General features: G+C 40.9%; 1 protein-coding gene across 1 annotated transcript in view; it reads right to left on the reverse strand.

Moving 5' to 3' along the window:
- The window catches only part of LOC128739195 (uncharacterized), a 266,006-nt gene that overhangs the window by 103,763 nt on the left and 138,060 nt on the right, over positions 1 to 24,183 (reverse strand). Inside the window, exons 10-11 of the mRNA XM_053834631.1 lie at positions 23,808 to 23,924; positions 23,653 to 23,686 (exon numbers count right to left, since the gene is read on the reverse strand). Coding sequence (XP_053690606.1) covers positions 23,653 to 23,686; positions 23,808 to 23,924 — 151 coding nt within the window. The remainder of the gene's footprint in view (positions 1 to 23,652; positions 23,687 to 23,807; positions 23,925 to 24,183) is intronic.

Raw genomic sequence — 24,183 nt, forward strand, 5'->3', positions numbered from 1 at the left:
GTTAGGGCTGGAATTACCCATAATGAGTGCACTTCGGTAGTGATTGCTCTCGCAGGAATATAATCGTTCAACCTACGTTCTTGGAGGTAAAGCTGAAGAGCATAATAAAGTGTGGGGTATATGCTCGTTTTGCCTCTGCGCCTTTAGAGTTACAGCCCAAATTTACCTACATAAAGTATTAACGAAGGATCGTGTATTAAACATTTTCTTTACTTTATGTTTACGTTGTATGAAAGTTTTAACTTTAAAAGCTTATTTAGGCAGATCTGTTACCAATTCAATGCTATAAGAGATGCCAGTTTTGGCACTATTCAATCCGTTTTATCTCTAATGCAGAATATATGTATCTGCTTTAATAAACCTGTAGTATTTTGAGCTCAGCTTCTATTCTGTTCAAGTGTTTACTACCGTTCTGGGCTTTCATGGGAAGCAGGATACGGCAATGAATAGAAAAAATAAACTTTTATATTGAAACGGCGCTATTTTTGTGTGCCCAATATTTATTTTAATTACCGTGCCGTATCGAAATCCGTACACCTAAGAACTAGACAATTTAGAATGGTCAATATGAAATTATGGCAATTCATCACATTTTTTTTGACAGTATGTTGCTTATTTTAACATTATTTGGAATCACAGGAAGCTAAAATTACTCCTAGTTATAAAAAATCGAGGACAAAATGTACAACTTTTGATTCGAAATCCGTACACTTTTTCATATCTGTTTTTTATTCGACAGAACTGCCAGCGAACTGCGAAGTACAGGATAATTACGGAGCTAGTGCTACGTTCCTATTGACTTGTAAACCCTTCAAAGAATGGCTTGATAGACTAGTTTCGTATCTTAAGGCCTTCTGGGAGGCAGGTGATATGTTATTTTACGTAAAATAACTCTAACTTTAAACCACAACTGGCTTATAGATCACTCATCTCTACAGCAGAACCCATTAAGATTATGAAGGCAATACGATTGAAAACTATACTCAATAAAACAATGGTAAGTCGTGATAAAATGAGTTCAGTACTGAAGCTAGTGGAATATATGGTGGATGGAGATGGAGCACGATATCCGCCGCTAACACTGCGATGCGTTACCGCGAAATCCTCGAGAATCGCTAAACGGCACACTCGAATCAACTTTCTCTTACTGTTTTTCTTTTCGCTATAGAAGTGTGCTAAATATACGATGAAGTACTGGAGTACTGGAGTACTGGATGCTGAAGAAAAAGGTAGCGGAAATGGATTTCCTAACGTGGGGAAAGCGAGAAATTGTACAAATGGAGTACTCTTTGCCGCACAACTTTTACAATTCAATTTTTTTATGATAATTATTCCTTGGAATGTGCTTTCAACTGTGGATATAACATTTTGCTTTTGCAAGTGTATTCAGACGTAGACACCAGGTTCTTGCACTGTGCAGAAAACAAAATTTTACAACAGATTCACTAATGAATGCGCTAATATAAATATCCTTACTTTCACCTTCAATTCACTTAACAGTGAAAATTCGCCTTCTTCATGTAGCTTCACATGTCCTCAGAATTGTGCTATCAAAAGTTGATTAAGACTGTTGAATCGTACGTAGTTACTACGAAATTCTCTTTTTCGTTTTTCGTCATATATTCATAGAAGACAGAAAGAAACATTAGTGGAAAGATTACAAAGTCTACAGACAGTTGAAGTTTACGAACGAAGCTTTGTAAATAGTGAACCCAGAAGAATCAGCTTAGAGATACTAATTTGGTAGAGTATATTCACTGAAGTTTTTGGAGCGTCTTAGTAGAATACGAAACCTAAAAATAAAAAATAAGAAAACTTATCCAATTTAATTCTACTATGTGTATTTTATTCAATGACAGATACGTATTTCGCCTACGACTTGCAGGCTTCCTCAGTGTCTGTTTTGTTTTGTAGTTCGAAAACAGACACTGAGGAAGCCTGCAAGTCGTAGGCGAAATACGTATCTGTCATTGAATAAAATACACATAGTAGAATTAAATTGGATAAGTTTTCTTATTTTTTATTTTTAGGTTAAGGGGGCATAGTACTTTTTCAATTTAAAAAAATCGAAATTTTTTTTATTGATTATTTCGAAAGATTAACATGTCGACCATATGTCTTTGAAGTCGTTTGGATGAAATCTAAAAATTGACAAAGTTACAGCTATTTTGTACCGCGCATGTCTGGAGCGATTACACGGCGAATAAAAACTTCAACGTCGTTTTTCTCGAAACTAGGTTTTCAAAGTCGGTACCATAAATATCTCAAGAACGGCTCAAGCAATTCTGTTGATTCTTTTTTTGTTTGAAAGCCAACAAAATTATCTAGTGTTTGACCCATTCTTTTTTCGATATTGCAATTTTTGTATGTTTTAGAAATGTTTAAAGTCAATTTTTTCGACTATAAACCTTACTTTTATGTTTAAATGATCCAATGTTCCAATGTAATGTTCCATTTTGTTATGCATTCGAATTTTTAAAAAATCATGGGTCAAACACGAGATAATTTAATATACTTTGATGTCGTTTTGGAATTCTTCAAATTGGATAAGCCCCCCAGCGCCAATCCATGGTACCGCAAATCATGTTTTTTTCGAATGATCACGTTCAAGGAGCCGTAGGGGAGAGGGGAAGAGGTTCACATATGCAAACAAAATTGTAAATATTAGTATAAAGTGCAATGTTTAAAATACAAAAAACCCGAATCGATTCGCTTTTCGCGTTATCGAGAAAAAAATATTTGAAATAAGGCAAAAGATATGGTGTAAAAAGTACTATGCCCCCTTAAGAGTATATTCAATTCATTTCATTATAGCAAAACAATATCTCAGCAACTGTTTACAGCTATCGTCTGCACACAGAACTCTTTTTAAAAAATGGCTGGAAAAATTCTCCGAGCTCATGACGAATAATTATAATTCAACGTAGTTGTTAATAACCATAGTAAAGTTTTAAAATTAGCTCCTCTTATCGATTTTAATTCGTGCAACTTTGATGCACTTGAGCATATAGACGTTTTTTATGGCTATATGTATATTTTTTCCGTTACGAGTTCCGCCGCAAAGTTGAGTAGTAATTAGATAGGAAATAATTGATATGAATTAACATCAGGTTCAATTTTAATCAAAAATTGCACTTATGACATATAATACTGATATCGCCTTACAAGCTTTACGTGTATAATTAATTTTCCAACTTTATTACGAAAACTTATTTTTATTTATTTATTATTTATAACTTATTAGTTATTTTAAACACATACAGCAAAAAGAGCAGAATTCTTTTTTTTAATTCTTCTTATATGTGCACCTGTAAATAATTGCTGCTAGGTACTAACATTTCAGCTTGGGCTGTCACAAAAGGGTATACATACAATCACTCATTGATTTTATTTCTCTTGCTTGATAGAAAACATCTCCAACTCAAACAGAAACACAAAGTTCACTCAAGTTGGATTTTTTAAGGGTTGCCCAAGCTCTTGTATAGTGCCACCCCACTGTGCTGCGACTGGGTACGTTTCTCAAAGTGTGAGTTCGAAATAATTATGTAATGTAATAATTATGAATTTCCTTCAGTAGTAGAATTTGTGATGATTTCTCAACAACTAGAAGCGATGTTCAGGTGAACAATGAATCGAGTTTATAACAACTCATGCTTAATAACCGCCAATTTATTGTACAAGCGCTTGTTCAAGCATTCAAGCATGTATATCATGTTCTGTATCTGAATTAGAAGGATGATATGATCAGTCGTTATAGTAATGGTCTTGTGAGCAACCCGGTATAGTAGGATGTTTTAATTATGACACCTTTATGCTTTTGCTTATGCTCGTTTACCGTGAATGAACAATAAACAGTACATAAACATTATCACATCAATCAGAGTATAGTATTTAGCGACCAGCCAGAACACCAAGAGGGCGATGAAAATACCGTAATGTGAATCCTGGGCAGCATCATTTCCATAAAACGAACGAGCGTAAGGGCAAATACATATGCTTATGATGGTGTTTATTCTATTTTTTTCCCTCCACCTCTCTGCGACATATTTGTGAGTGTATGATGGTAACGATGGGGCTGTTGATGATGATGTTGATGGTGCTTATGATAAAAAATCCTTTCTTCTTTCTACACTCGAGCGTTTGTTCGCTCTTGGTCGCGAAAAAGCGCCCGTCGTAAAAAAGGCATTGTGCTGGTTTTGCCACCGACTGGATATAACCAAAACATATGCACAAGCACAAGTATTGTTAGGCTGATGTGTTTCATATTTGCACTTTTTGTCTAGCGATAGATGGTTTCTTTAATATATGTAAATTCGTCAAATATACTTTTTTTATGAAAATGCCGTTCATAGCTACTTTGAGATTTCATAAAACCGTTGACGGTGATTCAGACTATTGTTTGAGATGTATGAACAATAAACAAAATAACGATTTTTTTTGTATATTTGCGTTGTATATTGTTTTATAAAAAACGCGTAACTCTACGACAGTGAATAGAAAAAGCGTCACCACATGACAATTTCTTTACTAAATGATTTTTTCTATACTAAATGATTTGTATAATGGCAAATTTTTATACAAACGTATGTTTTGGAATCACAACCATTTACTCAGCTGCTAGGGTGTATGGACTATATAACAGAAAATTGTTGTGAGTTTGTTTAGCGACACCATCTATTTAGTTCTCCAACTAATTCGACATACGTTTTATCCAAGTGGTCATCTCCAGCTTGAATGTTGATTGTTCTCTGTGGTAGTACACTCCACTGTACTACACTACAACACGAGAATTTTTAATCGTACCAGCTAATAAACGACGAGTAGCAGACAGTAGAACAATATACGTATAAAAAATAACAAATTAAACCAACTTACGTCAACTAACGATTTAGGTGACACAGAGCGGATAAATATATGTTTCATAACAACGACATAACTATCACTTCAGTTTTTTCATTCGTGAAAGCGATTGAAGTGCCAGAGAAACCGAGTTTTATTATATTATTCAATTCAACCTAGCGAAAATAACATCTGTAAAATACAAGCCTTTACATTGTAGCACATAAATGAGAAATTTTCCATACTAAGCTCAGTTTGTCGATGTTTTGTGACATAAAAGTTAGAAAATTTTAACACGCCGATTATGTTTGCTAGATCGTTGGACACTTACTTACGCCATCCTAAGACATAGCCTGTTGAACAAAGTTTCTCCATGTAACTCGGTTGAGGGCTACCGCTCTCCAATTCCTCGGACACCGAGTACTCTCCGCCAGATCTCGCTCCACCTGGTCTAACCATCTTGCTCGCTGCGCTCCTGGTCGTCTTGTTCCTACTGGATTTGAGGCGAACACCGTCTTTGTAGGGTAGTTGTCCGGCATTCTTGCAACATATCCTGCCCATCGTATCCGTCCAGCTTTAGCCACCTTCTGGATACTGGGTTCGCCATAAAGCTGTGCAAGTTCATGGTTCAACTTTCGCCTCCATACTCCGTTCTCCTGTACACCGCCGAAGCGCGTTCTTAGCACTCGTCGTTCGAAAACTCCGAACACTCTCAGGTCCTCCTCGAGCATTGTCCATGTTTCATGCCCGTAGAGAACAACCGGACTAATAAGCGTTTTGTACAAGGTGCACTTTGTACGAGGACTTAGTCTGCTCGACCGCAATTGCTTGTGGAACCCATAGTAAGCACGACTTCCGCTGATAATACGCCTCCGAATCTCACGGCTGGTATCATTGTCCACCGTTACCAGTGAGCCAAGGTAGACAAATTCATCGGCTACCTCAAACTCATCGCCGTCGATCAATATACTACTGCCCAAGCGGTGCCGTTCGGCCTCGGTTCCGCTGGCCAGCATGTACTTTGTTTTAGACGTATTTACCTTTAACTCAATCTTTTCTGCTTCGCGCTATGGACTGGAATACTGTTCAGCCACTGCCACAGATGTTCTGACACAGATGCTGATAATATCCATGTCATCGACAAAGCAGATGAATTGACTAGACTTGTTGTTGACTTGTTGAATATCGTGCCCCGCGTATTGATATCCGGTCGGTTCATAACACCTTGTAGCGCTATGTTGAACAGCAGGCATGAAAGACCATCACCTTGACGAAGCCCTCTGTGTGATTCGAATGAACTTGACAATCCACCCGAAATCCGAACACAGCACTGTGTACCATCCATCGTAGATTTAATCAGTTTGATGAGTTTCCTGGGGAAGCTGTTCTCGTCCATGGTTTTCCTTTGCTCTTTCCGTTCGATGGTATCATATGCGGCTTTGAAGTCAACGAACAAATGATGCGTGGGAACTCTGTATTCACGGCCCTTTTGGAGGATTTGCCGCAGTGTAAATATTTGATCCGCTGTAGACCGACCTTCGACGAAGCCGGTTTGATAAGTTCCCACAAATCTATTCGCAATTGGTGATAGACGGCGGAAAATGATTTGGGATAGCACTTTATAGGCGGCATTGAGAACGGTGATCGCTCGATAGTTCTCACAGTCCAACTTGTCTCCCTTTTTATAGATCGGGCAGATAACCCCATCTTTCAACTCCTCCGGTAGCTGTTCCGTATCCCAAATTCTAATAATTAGTTGATGCAGACAAACGGCCAGCTTTTCTGGTCCCATTTTACTAAGCTCCGCTCCGATGCCATCTTTTCCAGCTGACTTGTTGTTCTTTAGCCGCATGATGGCCTCCTTAACTTCGCCTATCGTTGGGGCTGGCACCTCTTCCCCGTTTGTTGCACCGTCGAAATCGCTTGGCTCTCCGCCGCCATAGCTCTCCGCCTGGGCGCCATTCAGGTGTTCGTCGAAGTGCTGCTTCCACCTATCGGTCACCTCACGATCGACCGTCAGAATATTGCCAGTCTTATCCCGACACATTTCGGCTCGCGGCACAAAGCCTTTGCGGAATCCGTTCAGTTTCTGGTAGAACTTTCGCGTTTCCTGAGAACGATGCAGCTGCTCCAACTCTGCATATTCCTGCTCTTCCAGGTTGCGCTTTTCCTCCCGAAAGATTTGGTTTCGCTGAATCTTCTTCTGTTTGTGTATTTCCACGTTCTGTCGTGTGGCACTGCGCATCTTGGCCGCCCGCGCAGCGTTCTCCTCATCCATCACCCTCTTAAATTCATCGTCAAACCTAACGTTCCGCTGATTCCGGGTCACATGCCCGATGGAGCTCTTCGCTACACTGCTGATGGCTGTTTTGATAGTGTTCTAACAGTCCTCGAGAGGGGCTTCGTCCAGCTCGTCCTCTTCCGGCAGTGCAGCTTCGAGTGAATGCGCGTAGTTTGCGGCGACGTCTGGCTGCTTCTGCCGCGCGAGATCTAACCGAGGCTGGCGTCGGTACCGAATGTTGTTCACAACGGAGAGTCTTGAGCGCATCTTAACCATCACTAGGTAGTGGTCCGAGTCAACGTTAGCGCTTCGATAAGATCTGACGTCGATAATGTCTGAGAAGTGCCGACAGTCGATCAAAACGTGGTCGATCTGTGATTCTGTCTGATCTGGTGACCGCCAGGTGTACTTGTGATGGATTCTGTGCTGGAAAAAGGTACTACGTACGGCCATATTCTTGAAGGCGGCAAAGTCGATAAGTCTTAGGCCCATTTCATTGGTCCGCTGGTGTGCACTGAACCTTCCAATCACCGGTTTGTATTCCTCCTCCTGGCTGACCTGAGCATTGAAATCCCCGATGACGATCTTGATATCATGTTTTGGGCAGCGGTCGTATTCACTCTCCAACTGCATGTAGAATTCATCCTTGTCGTCATCAGTATTTCTGAGGTGAGGGCTGTGCACGTTGATTATGCTTATGTTGAAGAATCGGCCCTTGATTTTCTACCTGTACATTCGAGGATTGATTGGCCACCACCCAATCACCCGTACCCAGCTCGTGTGTGTTGCCGTAGATCGTTGAACAATTCAAGTAATAAAATAAAAATGAATAATGCCATAGAGAAGCTGATAGTAGGCAAATTTTAAACAGATTATGGTAAGATGGTTTTTCTAAGTTCAAACATTCATTTGAAAGAGATAGATCACTTATAATTTAAGGTTTAATAAGGTACTAGTCGAAGCAACCTTAGCGGAGATCGGGTAACCATCCCCGGTAGAAACTAAGGTCGTATATACCAACAAACTAGGAAGGAGGCACTGTGTTGTCTCGGAACTATAAGATGGCAGCTCCATCACGAGACACGGTCGCGTGGCCCTAGTAGGGGAACTTACCTAAATCTAACACACTACGGATAACTAAGGAAATTCGACTCGGAACATTCGGCATGGACAAAGGCGATGAAATAAGGACATGGAATGGAAACTTGGTACCTGGAACTATGGCAACAGGGTGCTGCTCGACCAGTTAGAACCAGTTAGAACCTGTCACAAAGGCGAGAAGGTATGGAGGATCCTTGGCGGGAAAGCCCAATTCTACCCGAGCGTTGGAGCGGCCAACGAGCTAGGAACGGGCTTCGTAGAGATGGGCACAATGCGGGATCACGTAATGGACTAAAAAGTGATCAACGAGAGGATGTGCATGTACATAAAAGGCCATTTCTTAAACTACACCATCACAAACGTGCATTGTCCACACACGAAGGTAGACATGACGACGAGAAGGAAGCGTTTTATGCGCAGCTGGGGGCAACGTGTCCTCGCTAGTGGGTAGAAAAGCAATATATAGACCGGTGATCGGGCCCCATAGGCTGCCTACCGACATGAACGATAACTGCCAGCGATACATCAACTTTATAGCTTTCTGAGGCATGGTGATCAGAAGTACTTTCTTTCCCCGCAGAGATTTCCACAAAGCCACCTGGAGAGTAGGATACGCTCGGGCGTCAATCAGGCCGCAACCACGATGCTAGGTAAGAAAACCTCGAGCGAACGAAATGATTGGTTTGACGGGGAATGCCAACAAGCCAGGGATAGGAAAAAAAAGAGCTTGAAAAAATTATCTAAGCATTATCACCGGAGAGAATTTAGTCAAGTATCGACCTGCGCGGAATAAGTTGACCACGATCCTGCGAAGGAAAAATCGCCAGAAGGAGGATAGAGATCGTGTAGAACTAGAACAATCATTCCGGGTAAATGACACAGCAACAAAACTCGTTAGGCAGTAGCAGGCAGACTTCTTGGGGGCCCGTGCGACTACGGATCAAATTTTTACTTTCCGACAAATCAACCAGAAATGTCGGGAATACAATGGGCACATTGCATCATATTTTCTTGAATTTCAGAGCAGTATTTGATATAGCCGAGCGCGAACAGCTTATGATAAATAATGCACGTGTTCGGTTTTCCGGACAAACGTACGCGGCTGATCATCATAGCCACCCTAGAGCGAGTGATGTGCTACGTGCGTGTTTCAGGGGCACTCTCGAGTCCTTTCGAGTCGCGCAGAGGGTTGCGGTACGGAGATGGATTTTCCTGTATGTTATTCAACATCACTATTGAAGGTGTGATCCGGCGAGTAGGTATCGAAACGAGAAGAACGATCTTCAGCAAGTGTAGGTAGCTCCTAGCTTTCGCACCATGCAATCTCGATATCATTACTAGAAACCTTGGGACGGCGGAGGCAATCTACGCCAGAGGAACAACGGAGTTTAGGAGAATTGGGTTAAAAATTAATGCGTCAAAAGCCGAAATATGGTAGGAAGAGACTCCAAAGAAAACAATTTTCGCCACCCACGCACAGTGACTATTGACGGCGATGAAAATTAGAAGTGCTCGATGAATTCGTATACTTGTGGCCATCAGGTTTTCCCGAAAATCTAACGATCACGAATATAAGTGACTGACAAAAATCTGGTGGTCAATTAGCCCGATGGGGCGTTTTCTTGGAAAAGTCTTGCTTGTTTTGCTCCCCGCAGATGCAAAATTATGTTCAACATTAGAAATGATCACCTTTTTAAAATTTTAAACTTTGTCTGTTTGTCTGGCGCGCAATCAAAATTCTGGCAAAATCCAGATTTATCTGGTATGCTGGCAACCGTTTATAGTTGGGATCTCTGGTCACTGCCGACGATAATACGAGTAATGAGATGCAACGATGCATTCAAACTGGAATTCGAGCCTACTTTTCCCTCCGCAAGACGCTTCGATCAAGGAGCATATGCCGCCGCACAATGCTGACGATGTAGAAAACGGTAATCACACCAGTAGTCCTCTACGGACTTGAGACAGTAACTTAGCCAACGGAAGACATACGTGCACATGCCGTATTTGAACGAAGGTGTTGCGGACTATTTTTGGTGAAGTACAAACGGAAAGCGGAGAGTGGCGTAGGCGTATAAACACTCAACGAACTGGCGACCGAGTACAGTGAGAGGAATCCTTGATACGGCAAGAGCCACCCCGGCTACATGTTATAATATTTTAATATTTATTGGAGAACACCATATTTACAAGCGCCCATATGCAATTGGCTATCATTTCAAAAGTAATTAAAATAGCCTTGTCCGCCATTTTTCTAATAGGTTTTTCTGAACCCACCATGAAGCGTTCTTATAACTTATATGGCTTTTGGCTTGCACAAAGAATTTTTTTCCAAAAATTCTCGCTCAATGCAAAGAAAGTTATACTTATTGTATTTTTGAAGAATACAAATTGTGCTTAAATAAAATTATTTGAATTACTTCAAGTAACCAAGTTTTCTGCAAAATAGCCGTAAACTCTGTTCTTCTAGCATACATAGAGGAAACGTCAAGGAAGTGTCAAGTGTTGTTTCATATTTGTGATAATATGGATTATTATCCTGTACTTCTGTAAAGCGTTAATTCCAAAATTGTCATAAAATAAACCGTGTTAATTCAAAAATTGACGTAAAAAACCGCGTTAATTTAAAATCATCAAGAATTTAAAATTCGCTGAAAAAACCTTATAGAATCGAAAACTACTGGACCAACTGGCATGAAAATTTGCATGTAGAGGTTTTTGGGGCCAGCGAAGGTTCTTATGATGGTTAGAGACTCCTCCCCCCACTAGGAGGGGGGGGCTCCCATACAAATGAAACACAAATTTCTGCATAACTCGAGAACTAATCAAGCAAATGGAACCAAATTTGGCATGTGAAGATTTTTGGAGGCTAGAATTTTTCTATGATGAATTAGGATCCCTTAACTTTTTAGGAGGGGGGAGGCTCCCATACAAATGAAATACAAATTTCCTCATAACACCAGAACTAATCAAGCAAATGGAACCAAATTTAGCATGTGGGTGTTTTTGTAGGCAATTTTTTTTCTATGGTCAATTGAGACCCCTCCTCTCTTTACGAGGGGAATTATGACCCCTCTCCCCTTTAAGAGAGGGGCTTCCATACAAATGAAATACAAATTTCCTCATAACTCAAGAACTAATCAAACAAATGGAACCTGACATGTCAAGCTTTTTGGAGGCAAGGATTTTTTCTATGATGAATTAGGACCCCTTCCCACTTTAGGAGGGGGGCTCCCATACAAATGAAATTCAGGGTTTATGTACAACACAGTTTAATTTGTGGCAATACGAAGTTTTTCGGGTCAGCTAGTGTTGAATAAATAGCAAGCAGGATAAGCCGTGCCAACACCACTCGAACTAATGTAGCTCTGCTTAGTCGCGTCAGTTGGTCCGGAAAACCATTGCTGGTCTCGATCGATTGTATCGTATGCTGGTTTGATATCAATAAAGAAGTGATGCACGGGCACGTTGTACTCCGACTTTTTTTATTAGGCACCAAAAGATTGGTGACAGCCGGCGTAATAGGATCTAGGAGAGTACCTTGTAGGCGGCGTTTACCAGCGTTATACCGCGATAGCTGCAGCAGTCGAGCCGATCACACTTTTGTAGATGGGACAAATTGTTCCTTCCATCCATTCCACTGGTAACTTTCCCTTCTTCCAAATCTTGGAAATAATGTTTCTTGGCCATGTTAATAAAGCTTAGTTCTTACCAACGGCTTGGTTGGTTTACTTGTTGGCCACCTCTCGCTCGTTTGTGATTAGATTCTCTCCCTAGATTCCTACACGTATCAGGTTTCGGTGAGTATAGCCGAGTTGCGTTCACCTTCGCGTAAAACTTGCGCTCGAAATAGTTGTTCTAACTCTCTATCCTCCCTTTGGCGCTTTTTACTCTTCAGAATCGTCGTTATTTGGCCAAGTTCTTCCCGATGGCAATGCTCAGGGTTTTCCAAGTAATTGTTTTCCTCTTCGCCGCTTGTTGGCACTCCCCATTAAAGCAATCGTTTTGTATACTCCGGGGCTTTTACATAGTTTGTATAACGTTTTACTTTACTCAAGTGGGGATCGTATCAAGCAATAATGGGAGCAAATTATAACGATTAGAACTCAATTTTTTCCCTTAGCCCCGTGGGCAACTGAAATCGGACTTGATATCGGACATGCAATGGGACTTCAATTTGCACTCAAATTTTGATATTGAACTCAAAGTTAGACTTGCAATTAGACTTTGAAAATGACTGGAATCCGGAGATGAAGTTGATATTACACAACACTTGAAATTGGACTATTGATATTAAATTAGAATTGAAATTGGGTTTAAAACTGGTTTAGATCTTTCAAAAATTGTTCAGGGATTGTACGCTGTGAGATTATATCATGTATACACGAACGGATGCGATCCTGACAACATCATTTCAAATAAACGTAAACGCCGCACCGCAAGTCAGTTTACCAAATCAGAACCACTTTCGTTCGAAGTGTTTTACCTTTTCTCCAGCTGTCGTCTGTTGACACATAATGGAGGACAACGGTGTGCAAATGACAACCTTATTTGCCACAGTATTATCGTCAGAGGAGTTATTATGGCAAAGTGTTTATAGCTGAACGACAATTTTTATATTGTTTTTTTTTTTCTCAGATGTGAGAACTTCATTCACTCGCTCGAATAGTGTACACTGACGCTCCCGATATGTGGCATGGTCCAGTCAGACACTGATGACTGCTGTGGAGAGAAGAACGTCCTCCATCAACATCAGTGGCAGCATTATTTATGATGACGATTAAGGAAACATTTCATTCCACTTAAACCGTATTCACTGTAAGTTCAGTGTTGTATATACGGCAACTTTATTTTCCCACCCGGAATTGACCTACTACGGATTCCTCGCACAGAATAAATGAGAACACAAAACTTTTCCAGTCACCATTCGTCGAACGAGATTCCTCGTTGCCTGATACTCAGGCATCATTCAGCATCCTTCCTATGTGTGAAACTGGAAAACGAGGCACATTAAGAGACGATACAGGAAAATTGCAAAAATAATATATGGCACAAAATTTGTTTAGATTTCTGTTGCTATCTTATATTCGATACATACATCAAAGCCAGCACAGTGGAGCGAAGTGAAAAATGGCTGGCACGGAAGGGAATACAGGAAGGGCAAAAATCAGAAAGATATATCGTCTCAATTCGAGATTCAGGATACGGATGGGTTAAATCTTAATTCCCGCCTGAACGTAAGGGTTTAACGTCGTAGTCGTATCGGCCGTAACAAGAGCCGATTATTTTTCGAACGTGATTTGCATCTCAAGTGTAAGTGGTACTTGTGGATGGCTAGAACGATTGCAGATTAATCTGATAAACGTGGTGCATTTCGCCTTACAAAAGAGTGGCGAGACTAGTAATTACTGTGAATTTATCAATTCACAGTTTGCCTAAGACTGTGGATGTACTGGATTATTTGCCAAAAATGAATATTTCTTTTGCCTGCCAACTGTGCTGGTGGCAAAATGTACCGATCATTAGCATTTCTCCTTGCGAGTTTCGTATAATTTGAGAAAACTCCGGCAATTATATTCAGGGTGCTATGATATCTTGAAGCTCGTTGCGAGAGGTGAAACAATTTTCAGTAAAATTCAAACAACCTTGTCTGCCTCCAGGCATGCAATCAAAAACCATCTGTCCGTCTGCGAAAAAAATATTTTTCTAACTCACTTTCCGAGATAGAAACTCATCCAGAAGCGATAAAAATCCACTTAGGCTGCTTTATCGCATTCCGCTGTATAAATAAACAGCTCTAGGCCGTGTTTTTACCTTCTCAACATGATATTCTTTACTACTTTACTTTACTTTACTGCTTTACTTTACTCTTTACTTTACTTTACTGCTAAAGTGCCGCTCACCATAGGTGCAATGTTCATGTATATTTCATGTATTACAATGCAAAAAAAGGTCTCAGAATTGAATCGTACATTTTGCACCGTGTGGGGATGGAAATTTTTATTCCATTTCTAGAAACGATTTATCCGCCACAACAGGCCACCAAGGACGAAGCTGCTATCAGGATTGTCCTACCATGTACAGATGTAACGAATGGAGTGGTGAACCATCGGCTTCGGTTTCGCTTCTTGTGACGTTATGTCATGCCGCATATCGCAGGCGAAATGTTACTTTACCGTAATAGGTAAGGGATTTCGTTTTCCGTCGCTAGGAGACCGAGCACGCAATACTAACGAGACGAGAAGCATGATGCCACAACCAGAATTTGAATATTCCGCTCCTCTGCCACTTGTGGCCGTTTCTCTTTTTGAGTAGAATGGCACTGATGAAATTTCTGAAACGAATTTCACCAGTTAGAATGTATATTGCTTCTGGTGGACAATATTGCATCCCGCACGTGACGGACCAATGCCACCGCATGCTATCGAATTTGTTTGCTGAATGTAAAATCCACCTTTTAGCGTTATTACAACTGCTATTGATGCTTTCCGTTATTTATATGTGTGAGCTGTAGTATAACTGTAGAACAGACCGTTTGTAGCACCCGTTTCAAAGGGCGGTAACGGCACTCGTGTTCTGCAGTGCCCTCTACAAACAATTCGGCATTTTTATATCAGCAGCAATCGGTGTTCCGTTGATTTAAAACTCAGTAAAAGAGTTGAGCAAAAAATTTGAAATTTGAGCGACGAGTACTGCATGTTGAATTGTAACAAAGTGTTCCTTTCTATTTTTTTCGTTGGAATCGATGGAGCTTCATTGTGGTTACAGAAGTTTCTCTTCCGAAATTTGTAAAGCCGTTATTTTTACCATGTTTAAAGATTTGAAGTGAATTGATGTTGAAGTCTGTCTATGGACTGAAAAAGGATTTTATGGAAAAAATTTTTAATGGCAGTTTGGAAGTGCCAGTTTTTCAAATTTAGATTATTCCTTAATTGAATTCTTCATAAAATATCGTCGTAAATATTTCGGGCACACACTAGTAGGTTCCATTTCTGTTCGATATTCCTAAATATTAACTTACAACAGAAATATCCCTCGGATTAGCAAGCGTTCCCTACCAAAACCAAACTTGAAATGACTATTGCAGCATGTGAATAATGGAACAATGCGTGTCATGTCTGTTTGTCTGTGATTGAAGTATTCTGACTCCACGTACGCGTGCTGTTTGAAGAGTTATACAAAAGTCGAGTATAAATTAAAGTTTGATTTTCCTTCAGCACGAATGTTCAAAGCATTTATAATTTTTCACAACAGTACTGCGAGGTAGCACTAGCATCGGAGTTTACCTGTGCATTAACACAAAATTGCCAAGTCTTACTTTATACAAATCTAGTTTCCGTTCATGCTACCTACGTGTCCCGGGCGCAGCCTAATGGATTTGGGAGGCTGTTTTTTTTTGAAAGAGATCCAAAAGTGTCTCTCAAAAATTAAAAGTGATTCCCCTTCTTCCATTTGTCTCTCGCGAATGCAAATTGATTCCAAGTGCCTCCAAAGCAAAAGGTGTACTTTTTCGATCACGTGCTGATGAATAAATTTCGAATAAAAATGAGATCCTTGTTATGCGCGTCGGGTTTACACGTGTAGAATGAAGTTTGTTCTTTGGGAAGCGTGTGCCATCATTTCAAGTAGCACGGATTTTAGCACTCTTCGTTCACTGTTATTGCATGGAATTTCAATGACAGAGGCTGGATACTTTCTGCGTATCGAGGTAATACTATTTTGTTTAAGCAGTGCTCTCGAAAACTGGTCCCTATTTCGAAGCGAAGTTGAGCCTCCGACGGTAGCAGTCATATTCAAGAACGCTCGGCACTGTATGTGAATGTTTTGCAAACCCTCCACTTGTGTCTCTAATTTTCTCCACGTCGAGAGTGCTTTCAGACATTCATGATTCACTGGAATCTGCATACGGAACACGAGCACGATATTAAAGCTTTCGTTATGCTACCATTGAATAATGCATAGCATCTCTAGTGACAGCATCGTCAGACGGAGGGTGTTGGTCGCATAAGAGGTAAACTAGAAAAAAATATCTTCGTCGTGAAAATCCGTTCGGGTTACACCCTACTCCCTTCGCGTGATTGATAGCGTACTATTGACAGGAAGCAACGGAAAACAACTGATATGCCATACCAAGTGTGAAACGCAATGTTGATAAAATTGAATATTTTGACGCTTTCCTCTTTTTGAATAAATTAAAATCGCACTTTAATGCGTAACTTCACTAATATTTGAATGGCCCGCAATCACAATTAATTTTAAAAAGATTTTCATATTGCACAAAGGAAACACCATGTGGTAACTTCTAAGTGGAAGCAAAGCAATAAAAACATAGGGTGGAACCATAACCCCGAATAGTGAGTGTCCTATGTGCTTGCTGACTATAGCATCGCCAGTTATCCTTTGTTTGTTTTTCTCCTGACTTCCGCCGAAAGGATGGTTTTTCATCGACGGGGCAAAGTGCCCGACCATTCGGAGCATTTCAACGGATTTGTTAAAGTAATAGTTCACACATGACGGAAGCGAACGAAGCGTCTTTTCTGGGATACCATTTGTCATCTGATATTTTCAATTTTCAATGTCGTTCCAAAGATTTATGTTTTTCGTCGCATTACAGTTCCACGATTACACACAAGCCATAAATTTTTCTTCACACATTCGCTCTCACCGGGAAGGAATTTCTCCCGATTCATGTTTGGTTGTTCTTTTTGAAATGTACAAAAAATTGCGATGATTTAATGTATTTTTGATGTGTGTATGATATAATGCTACTACTAGTCGTATCAGATAGAACATCCGCTGTAGCTATCGAATCTAAACGAAAGAGCAGGCATGTCAAATATAATAGATGTTTAGCAAAACCCGGCGTGGTGGGTTATGGGAGTAGGTACAAGTGCGTGAACCTTCTGTCCAAAAATTTGGTCAGGTGAGTCAGGTAAGTTGCAGCGAAAGTCATCCCGTATAGAAATGCACATCCAACACTAATGTAAACACATTAAAATAACTACGAATGTTACTGTTTACAACACTTTATGCCGTTACACCATTTTTGTAAGTTTTCAATATAATTGGGCAACAATGCAAATTGAAACGAAGTAAATGACGGCCAATACTACTCGTCATCTATATTCACAAGTGTCCGGTTTTCGTCTGTTTTGTTCGATATTGTTTATAATGCATTTCGCCAAAGACTATGTCGCGGGGTAAATTATCCTGCAGAAATCCTTATATCAAATTGGGCAAGTTGCTATAATCGTTTTATAGATCATTCAAGGCGAGACGGCCGCAGACTGCAAGTGATTTATTGTAAAATCAGCGGTTTACATTAAAATTTATTGGAAAACAGAAATATTCATGCACCTTCAATGTAACTTTTACAAAACTATTCACTGTTTAAGTGTGGTTATTCGATGTTTTGTAACAGTAAAATGCAGTGTGTTTTTCACTGTACGTTTTTATTCGGGTATACACACATACATACTGCTACCAAATTATAGACTTTAGTTTCTGCGCTTTGAGTATTTTTAGTTTTCCCCTGCTAGGTACAAATTAGATAGAAAATTAATTTTTCGCTTTAAAGTGCAACTATTTGATAGTATTTTCCCGGTGAAAGTGGCAAAAGTTGGCGTGTCTATTTTCTGTGACAAATATGGATACCGTTACAGTGACCATTAATAAAGTGGCGACATGTAATTCTAAATAAACCCTTGATATAGTCACTATAAGTCATAAAGTTTTGTTGTTTGACCTTGATAGTGGGGTCAGGCAATAATTATTTTTTTGGCGTTTTCAATAGACGGAGAAAACAATAGAAGAAAGTAATGAAAAAAGGTGTTGACAGATAGTATCTCCAGGGCAAGACAAGACGTGAAGGGGACCCAACAAACATCTTTATTGTATAATAGCTTATCAAGCGCTTGTTTACTGGAAATTAGCCGTATAATGGTTGAATAAGCTATTCTTCAAATAAAATGTTTGTTGGGAATGATTGTAAAACTCGGAAAATTCATTGAAGCAAGGCTTACTAAGTTTGTAAAACTTTTTACCCTCTTTACCCAAGTTGAGGGATCGAACCAAACTAGAATGGGAGCCAATAATAACTGGATTCTAACCCAAATTTTCCACCAGGCCCTATGATTTGCTGATATTGGTGAATTATTGAATAGGTGGACGGGGTAAAAAGGAAACTCTACAACCGCGCACCGTATTTTAAACACCACCGACAATAAACGGGGGAAGAGACACTAATTGTGTTCAAAAATAATTCAACCCGCTAGTGTAGGTGGAGTCTAATATAAGTTTGAAACATTTGAGGGACACCGATGGTAAATAAGATTCAAAATGAACTGTGAAAACGGAAACGAACTGTGAGCACAGATATGGTTGGTAAACGGCTGGGTAATGCGTACTATCGGTGCCTTGCGCACTGGGCATAAAATAGACCCTACAGTGGTCCATAGTCTGTTACCCAGCAACTCCGATCCCTACCTATCATACGCAACTTTAACCGTTTTTACTCCAGCTTCGAATTTGACGTCAGCCGTGACGTACTGAAAAATCAATATCAATATCAATCGTTTTTTATCAATAGCGCGTAGTTTTTAGGTTAAATTATCATTTGAGCCACAAGGCCTGTTGATGTACAAATAAACAATCAAGGTACCAGCCAGGATACGAGCAACCTCGGTGGAGATCGGTTAACCAACTCCGGTGGAAACCAAGGTTGTACGCTGACAGGGAAGGAGGGCTCCTTCGAGCTACGTTGATCCTTCGGCGTTACTGTGGGGCTGCTTGCGGGCTTTGCAAGTCTGAATCACTAAAAAACCAAAGCAATGAACTCCGTAAATAATAATAACTGTAATCGGAACAATCGGCAAAGACCCAAGTGACGAAAATGGACTATCGATTGGAAATTAGGAACATGGAATTGTCGGTCTCTAAATTTCTTCGGAAGTACCCACGTGTTTTCTAAAGAAGTGAAGAACCGCAAGTTCGACATCGTAGTGCTGCAGAAGGTATGCTAGACAGGAGCGATAGTACGTACGTATAGGGATGGTCATACCATCTATCAGAGACGCGGCAATACACACGAGCTGGGTACAGCTTTTATAGTGATGGGCGAGATGCAGAAGCGGTTGATCGGGTGGTGGCCGATCAATCCCCGAATGTGTAGACTAAGAATCAAGGACCGATTCTTTAATATTTGCATAATAAACGTGCGCAGCTCTCATCTTGGAAGTACCGATAATGACAAAGACAAATGTTACGCGCAGTTGGAGCACGAATACGACCGCTGCCCAAGACATGATGGCAATATTATTATCGGGGACTGTAATGATCAGGTTGGTCAGGAAGAGGAATTGAAACTGGTGATTGGACGGTTCAACGCACACCGGCAAACGAACGAAAACGATCTAAGACTTGTCGACTTCGCCGCTTCCAAGAACATAACCATACGTAGTACCTTCTACCAGCATAACCGGATGTCACCGAAAGCTACGCGTTATCACTCGAAACCGCGAGCCGGAAGAGGGTGAGCTGGATGAAGCTCCTGTTGAGGACTGTTGGAATGCCATGAAATCAACCATTAACAGCTTAGCGGAGAACGGTCTAGGTTGTGTGGCGCCGAATCGACGTAACGAATAGTTTGACGAGGAGTGCCAGCACATATTGAATGGGAAGAACGCAGCGCGGGTATAAATGCTGGGTAGAACCACCGCTCAGAATGGGGAGCGATACAAACCGAAGCGGAGACAGCAAACCCGACTCTTCCAGGAAAAGAAGAGTCACCAGGAGGAGAAGCAGTGCGAAAAACTCGAGCAGCTGTACCGCTTTCACGACACACGGAAGTTCTATCAGAGACTCAACGAATCTCGTAAAGGCTTTGTGCCGCAGCCGAAATGTGCAGAGATAAAGATGGTAGTGTCTTGACTGACAACCGAACGGTGATCGAAAGGTGGAAGCAGCACTATGATGAACACCTGAATGGCGTGCAGGCGGACGACCATGATAGTAGAGGAAGTGACATCATTGGTGCAGCAAGCAACGAAGATGTCACCAGCGGCTGAAGATCAACAAAGCAGCGGGAAAGGATAGCATTGGAGCGGAACTTATTAAAATGGGCCCGGACAAGTTGGCCGGTTGCATGCATCAACTGATTGTCAACCGAGCGATCACTATCCTGAATGCCGCCTACAAAGTGCTGTCCTAAGTCATCTTCTTTCGACTATCGCCAATAGCTAATAGATTTGTGGGAAGCTATCAGGCTGACTTCATGGAGGGTCGGTCTACAGTGGACCAAATCTTCACCCTGCGGCAGATCCACCAGAAGTGCCGCAAAATCCGCATTACCTGTTCATCAATTTCAAAGCCACATAGGATAGTGTAAACCGACATGAGCTATGAAATATTTTGGACGAAAATGGCTTTCCGGATAGCCGGTCTAATTAGCGTTTTGTACAGTGTGCACTTGTACGGGGGCTCAAACTGTCAGACCGCAAGTGTTTGTGCAATACGCCTTTTAATCTTGTGTAATACGCCTTTTAATCTCACGGCTGGCATTATTGTCCTCTGTTGTCAGCGAGCCAAGGAATACGAACTCGTCGATTACCTCGAACTCATCCCGGTCGATTACCATAGTACTGTTCAAGCGGGCGCTGCGTCGCTCGGTCCCGCCTGCCAGCATATACTTTGTTTTAGGCGTATTTATAATCAATTAAATCTTCTCTGCTTCTCTGCTTACCCGGAACGTCATTTTCGTCCAAAATTTTCCATAGCTCTTGTCGGTTTACGCTATCATATCCGGCTTTGAAATCGATGAACAGGTGATGCGTGGGTACTCGGAATTCGCGGCACTTCTGGAGGATCTGCTGCAGGGTGAACATTTGGTCCGTTGTAGACCGACCCTCCATGAAGCCGGCCTGGTAACTTCCCACAAATCTATTAGCTATTGGTTATAGTCGATGGAAGATGACTTGGGACAGCACTTTGTAGGCGGCATTCAGGATAGTGATCGCTCGGTAGTTCTTACAATCCAGCTTATCACCTTAATTGTAGATAGGACAGATAAGCCCGTCTTTCCACTCCTCCGGTAGTTGTTCCGTATCCCAAATCTTGACAATCAGTTGATGCAGACAACCAGCCAACTTGTCCGGGCCCATTTTAATAAGTTCCGATCCAATGTCCTCCTTTCCCGCTGGGTGGCTTCTTTAACTTCCCTTATCTCTTCCCTTATAAACTGTTAATGGCTGTTTTCACGGCATTTCAACAGTCCTCAAGCGGGGTTTCATGCAGCTCACCCTCTTCCGGTAGCGCGGTTCCGAGGGATAACATGTAGTTTTCGGCGACATCCGGTTGCTTCAGTCGCGCTAGATTATACCGTGACGGGTGCCGGTATCGTATGTCGTTTACAACAGATAGGTTTTGACTCGGGTGGATTGTCGGACCCATCTCGCGGGTTACCGAGAAGAAGACAGATTTACAAGTGGCTGATGGACAACTGGAGGGGAACTGACAAAGTGAGCAGAGACATTCAAATGACGAAAATATGTTTTGTTTCTTGCATTATGTATGACTGAGAGACAAAGAGGCCCCAAGTGAGATCGGGTATTCAGCTAATATTAAATATGTGAGAGAACGCATTTGGAGAAAGCCAGCAAAATCTGTTGTTCGGTGCCGTTTTGTACTTATTCGGTGCCCATCGAATGACACCATACCACAATATTGGACAATAGTACGCAGACGATAGCCTGCCAGCTGGCCTCGAAGTACGATGCTGGTCTAATAAGCCAGTCGTCGTATGTTCGAATCTCGGCTGGGAAAGGCTATTACAGTCAATAAGATCATAACTCTAGCCCCGCAATTATCGTGTACTACAACATCTGGCTGCAAACTCTGTCATATAAAAACAGAAGGTCAAGTTTGGATAACGAAATGTAGCCTTTAGGCTTTGCTTTTCTTTACGCAGACAACAGTCAAAGCACGGAGCTCGAGTGCCGTTCCTATTCTTATTTCTTCTTCGCTTTAGGATCTCTATTTATAAAGGATTCTAACTGCTGAGTCACATACACGCGCAAAATATAAGTAAATAGTTCAGAAATGCCTCCCAGTTGGCTTCGAGGTATGAAGCTGGTCTAATAAGCCAGTCGTCGTATGTTCGAATCTCAACTGGGAGAGGCTGTTAGAGTCAATAGAATCGTAGCAACTGGCCCTGCAATTGTCCTACACTCTAACAGCTGGCTGCGAAGTCTGTCGCATAAAAACAGAAGGTCAAGTTTCGATAACGGAATGTAGCACCTAGGCTTCGCTTAGCTTTGCTAGTTCAGAAAATACTGAAGAATAAAATCATGCAAGGTTCGCTTACAGGTCAACATTTTTTGGATGATTATTATCACTGCGACTGCGATCTATTGCGATATTATCCAGGTGTTTTTTTCTGTATTCCGCACTTCGTTCTCTTTGCAGTATCACAGTATAGTGAGTGTAATGCTTGATATCAGCACTTGATAGTCGGTGTTTTCATCCGTTTTTCTTTGCTTTATTATAAGCTACTGCTTTTCAAACGTTTTCTAGGGCTAGACACTGCGGAGACCAGTTATAATTTGTATTTGAATAAGAGATTTCATAACGCACCTCGAGCCAGTACCATAAGAATGGTCTAGAGACTTCATTGTCGGTAACGCAGAGTTCAGCATAAAGGGAGTGCATGAGTCAATACTTACCACTTACAATGTTGTTTTTTTCCGTATTGTAATAAAGAATAGATTTGGGGATACTCATAGAACATGCGTGTAATATTTTCATAGCAGTCATTGAGTCATTTGAAGGCAGCAGCATAAATTGTAAGATATGCACTACCCTGAATAACCATTCACAAAATGGAAACAAATATGTATGAGAGCACTACGTAACTACGATCTAATATTTTTTTTTACATTGACCTGACCGCTTCTAAAAACCGTATTTAAGTGAGTGGGAAAATCTGCACAAGAAACCGTGCAGTTCAAACAAAAAAAGGAATAAAAGGAAAAAAAAAGGAATTTTAATATTTCTCTGCTGTCTGAATATTTTATCAACTTTCATCGTCGTTTCTGGTTCCATCGAAAGCAATATGGACAGATTGTGGTGGTGGCATGTTTTTTCTTTCTTTTTTTTTCGAGATATTCAAGATTGAGCTGTGGTTGGTTCGAACTGTTTTGCAAGTTTCATATAGCAGGTGCAAACAGTGTTTATATATTTCTGCATGCATAAACACATACATTTTTCCCGCTAAAACGATACATACATTCACATCGAAATATTACCTGAGGGAATTGGCTTTTATGTTTATGGAAAATGCAAGCAAATGCTGTTGGATGAAATACAGACAGCTTCTTGGAAACTATAATTAGCATTTTGTTCGCTTCCGAAACATATCAAACAAAGGTTTTACTTACCTATCCTTTTCCGAGGTTTTATAGTTGTTTCGATCTGTAGGAAACAGGAAAGATGCTGTTATTGGAAGCATTCGCAAATAAACCACGTCGCTATACACTCCTTGAGTTTATAATAATTTGAATAAGAGGGTTGAATTATGCTAAGCGATACTTACTTCTGAAACAACATTTCCTCTTTCGAATCGCGTAGATACAGAGGCAAATCAGCATAAGGAAAGCGGCCAAGCATCCCCCGGCGATACCAAGCAGATAACTCAGCTCCAAAGGTTCGACTGGTTGGTTCGCGTTATTCGCCAGACAGTCGTGGGACATCACAGCATTGCGTCAGAAGCGTCGATGGATGGGTTAAAAAAAGCGGAGTTTAAATATGCAACAAAAACCATTTCTTCGTAAGTGATAGAGGTAAAAGGGTGCCGGTTAAAGATATTTCTTAAGGTTCTTTTTTCTGTTAAGAATTACTTTGCCTTTTCTCCCATGCGGGACATAATGGCCGTAAATGTATTGTGGCAAGATTAAAACAAGGTGTAGAAC

Source organism: Sabethes cyaneus, chromosome 3 (genome assembly GCF_943734655.1).
Source record: "Sabethes cyaneus chromosome 3, idSabCyanKW18_F2, whole genome shotgun sequence".
In the NCBI taxonomy this organism is placed as follows: Eukaryota; Metazoa; Arthropoda; class Insecta; order Diptera; family Culicidae; genus Sabethes; species Sabethes cyaneus.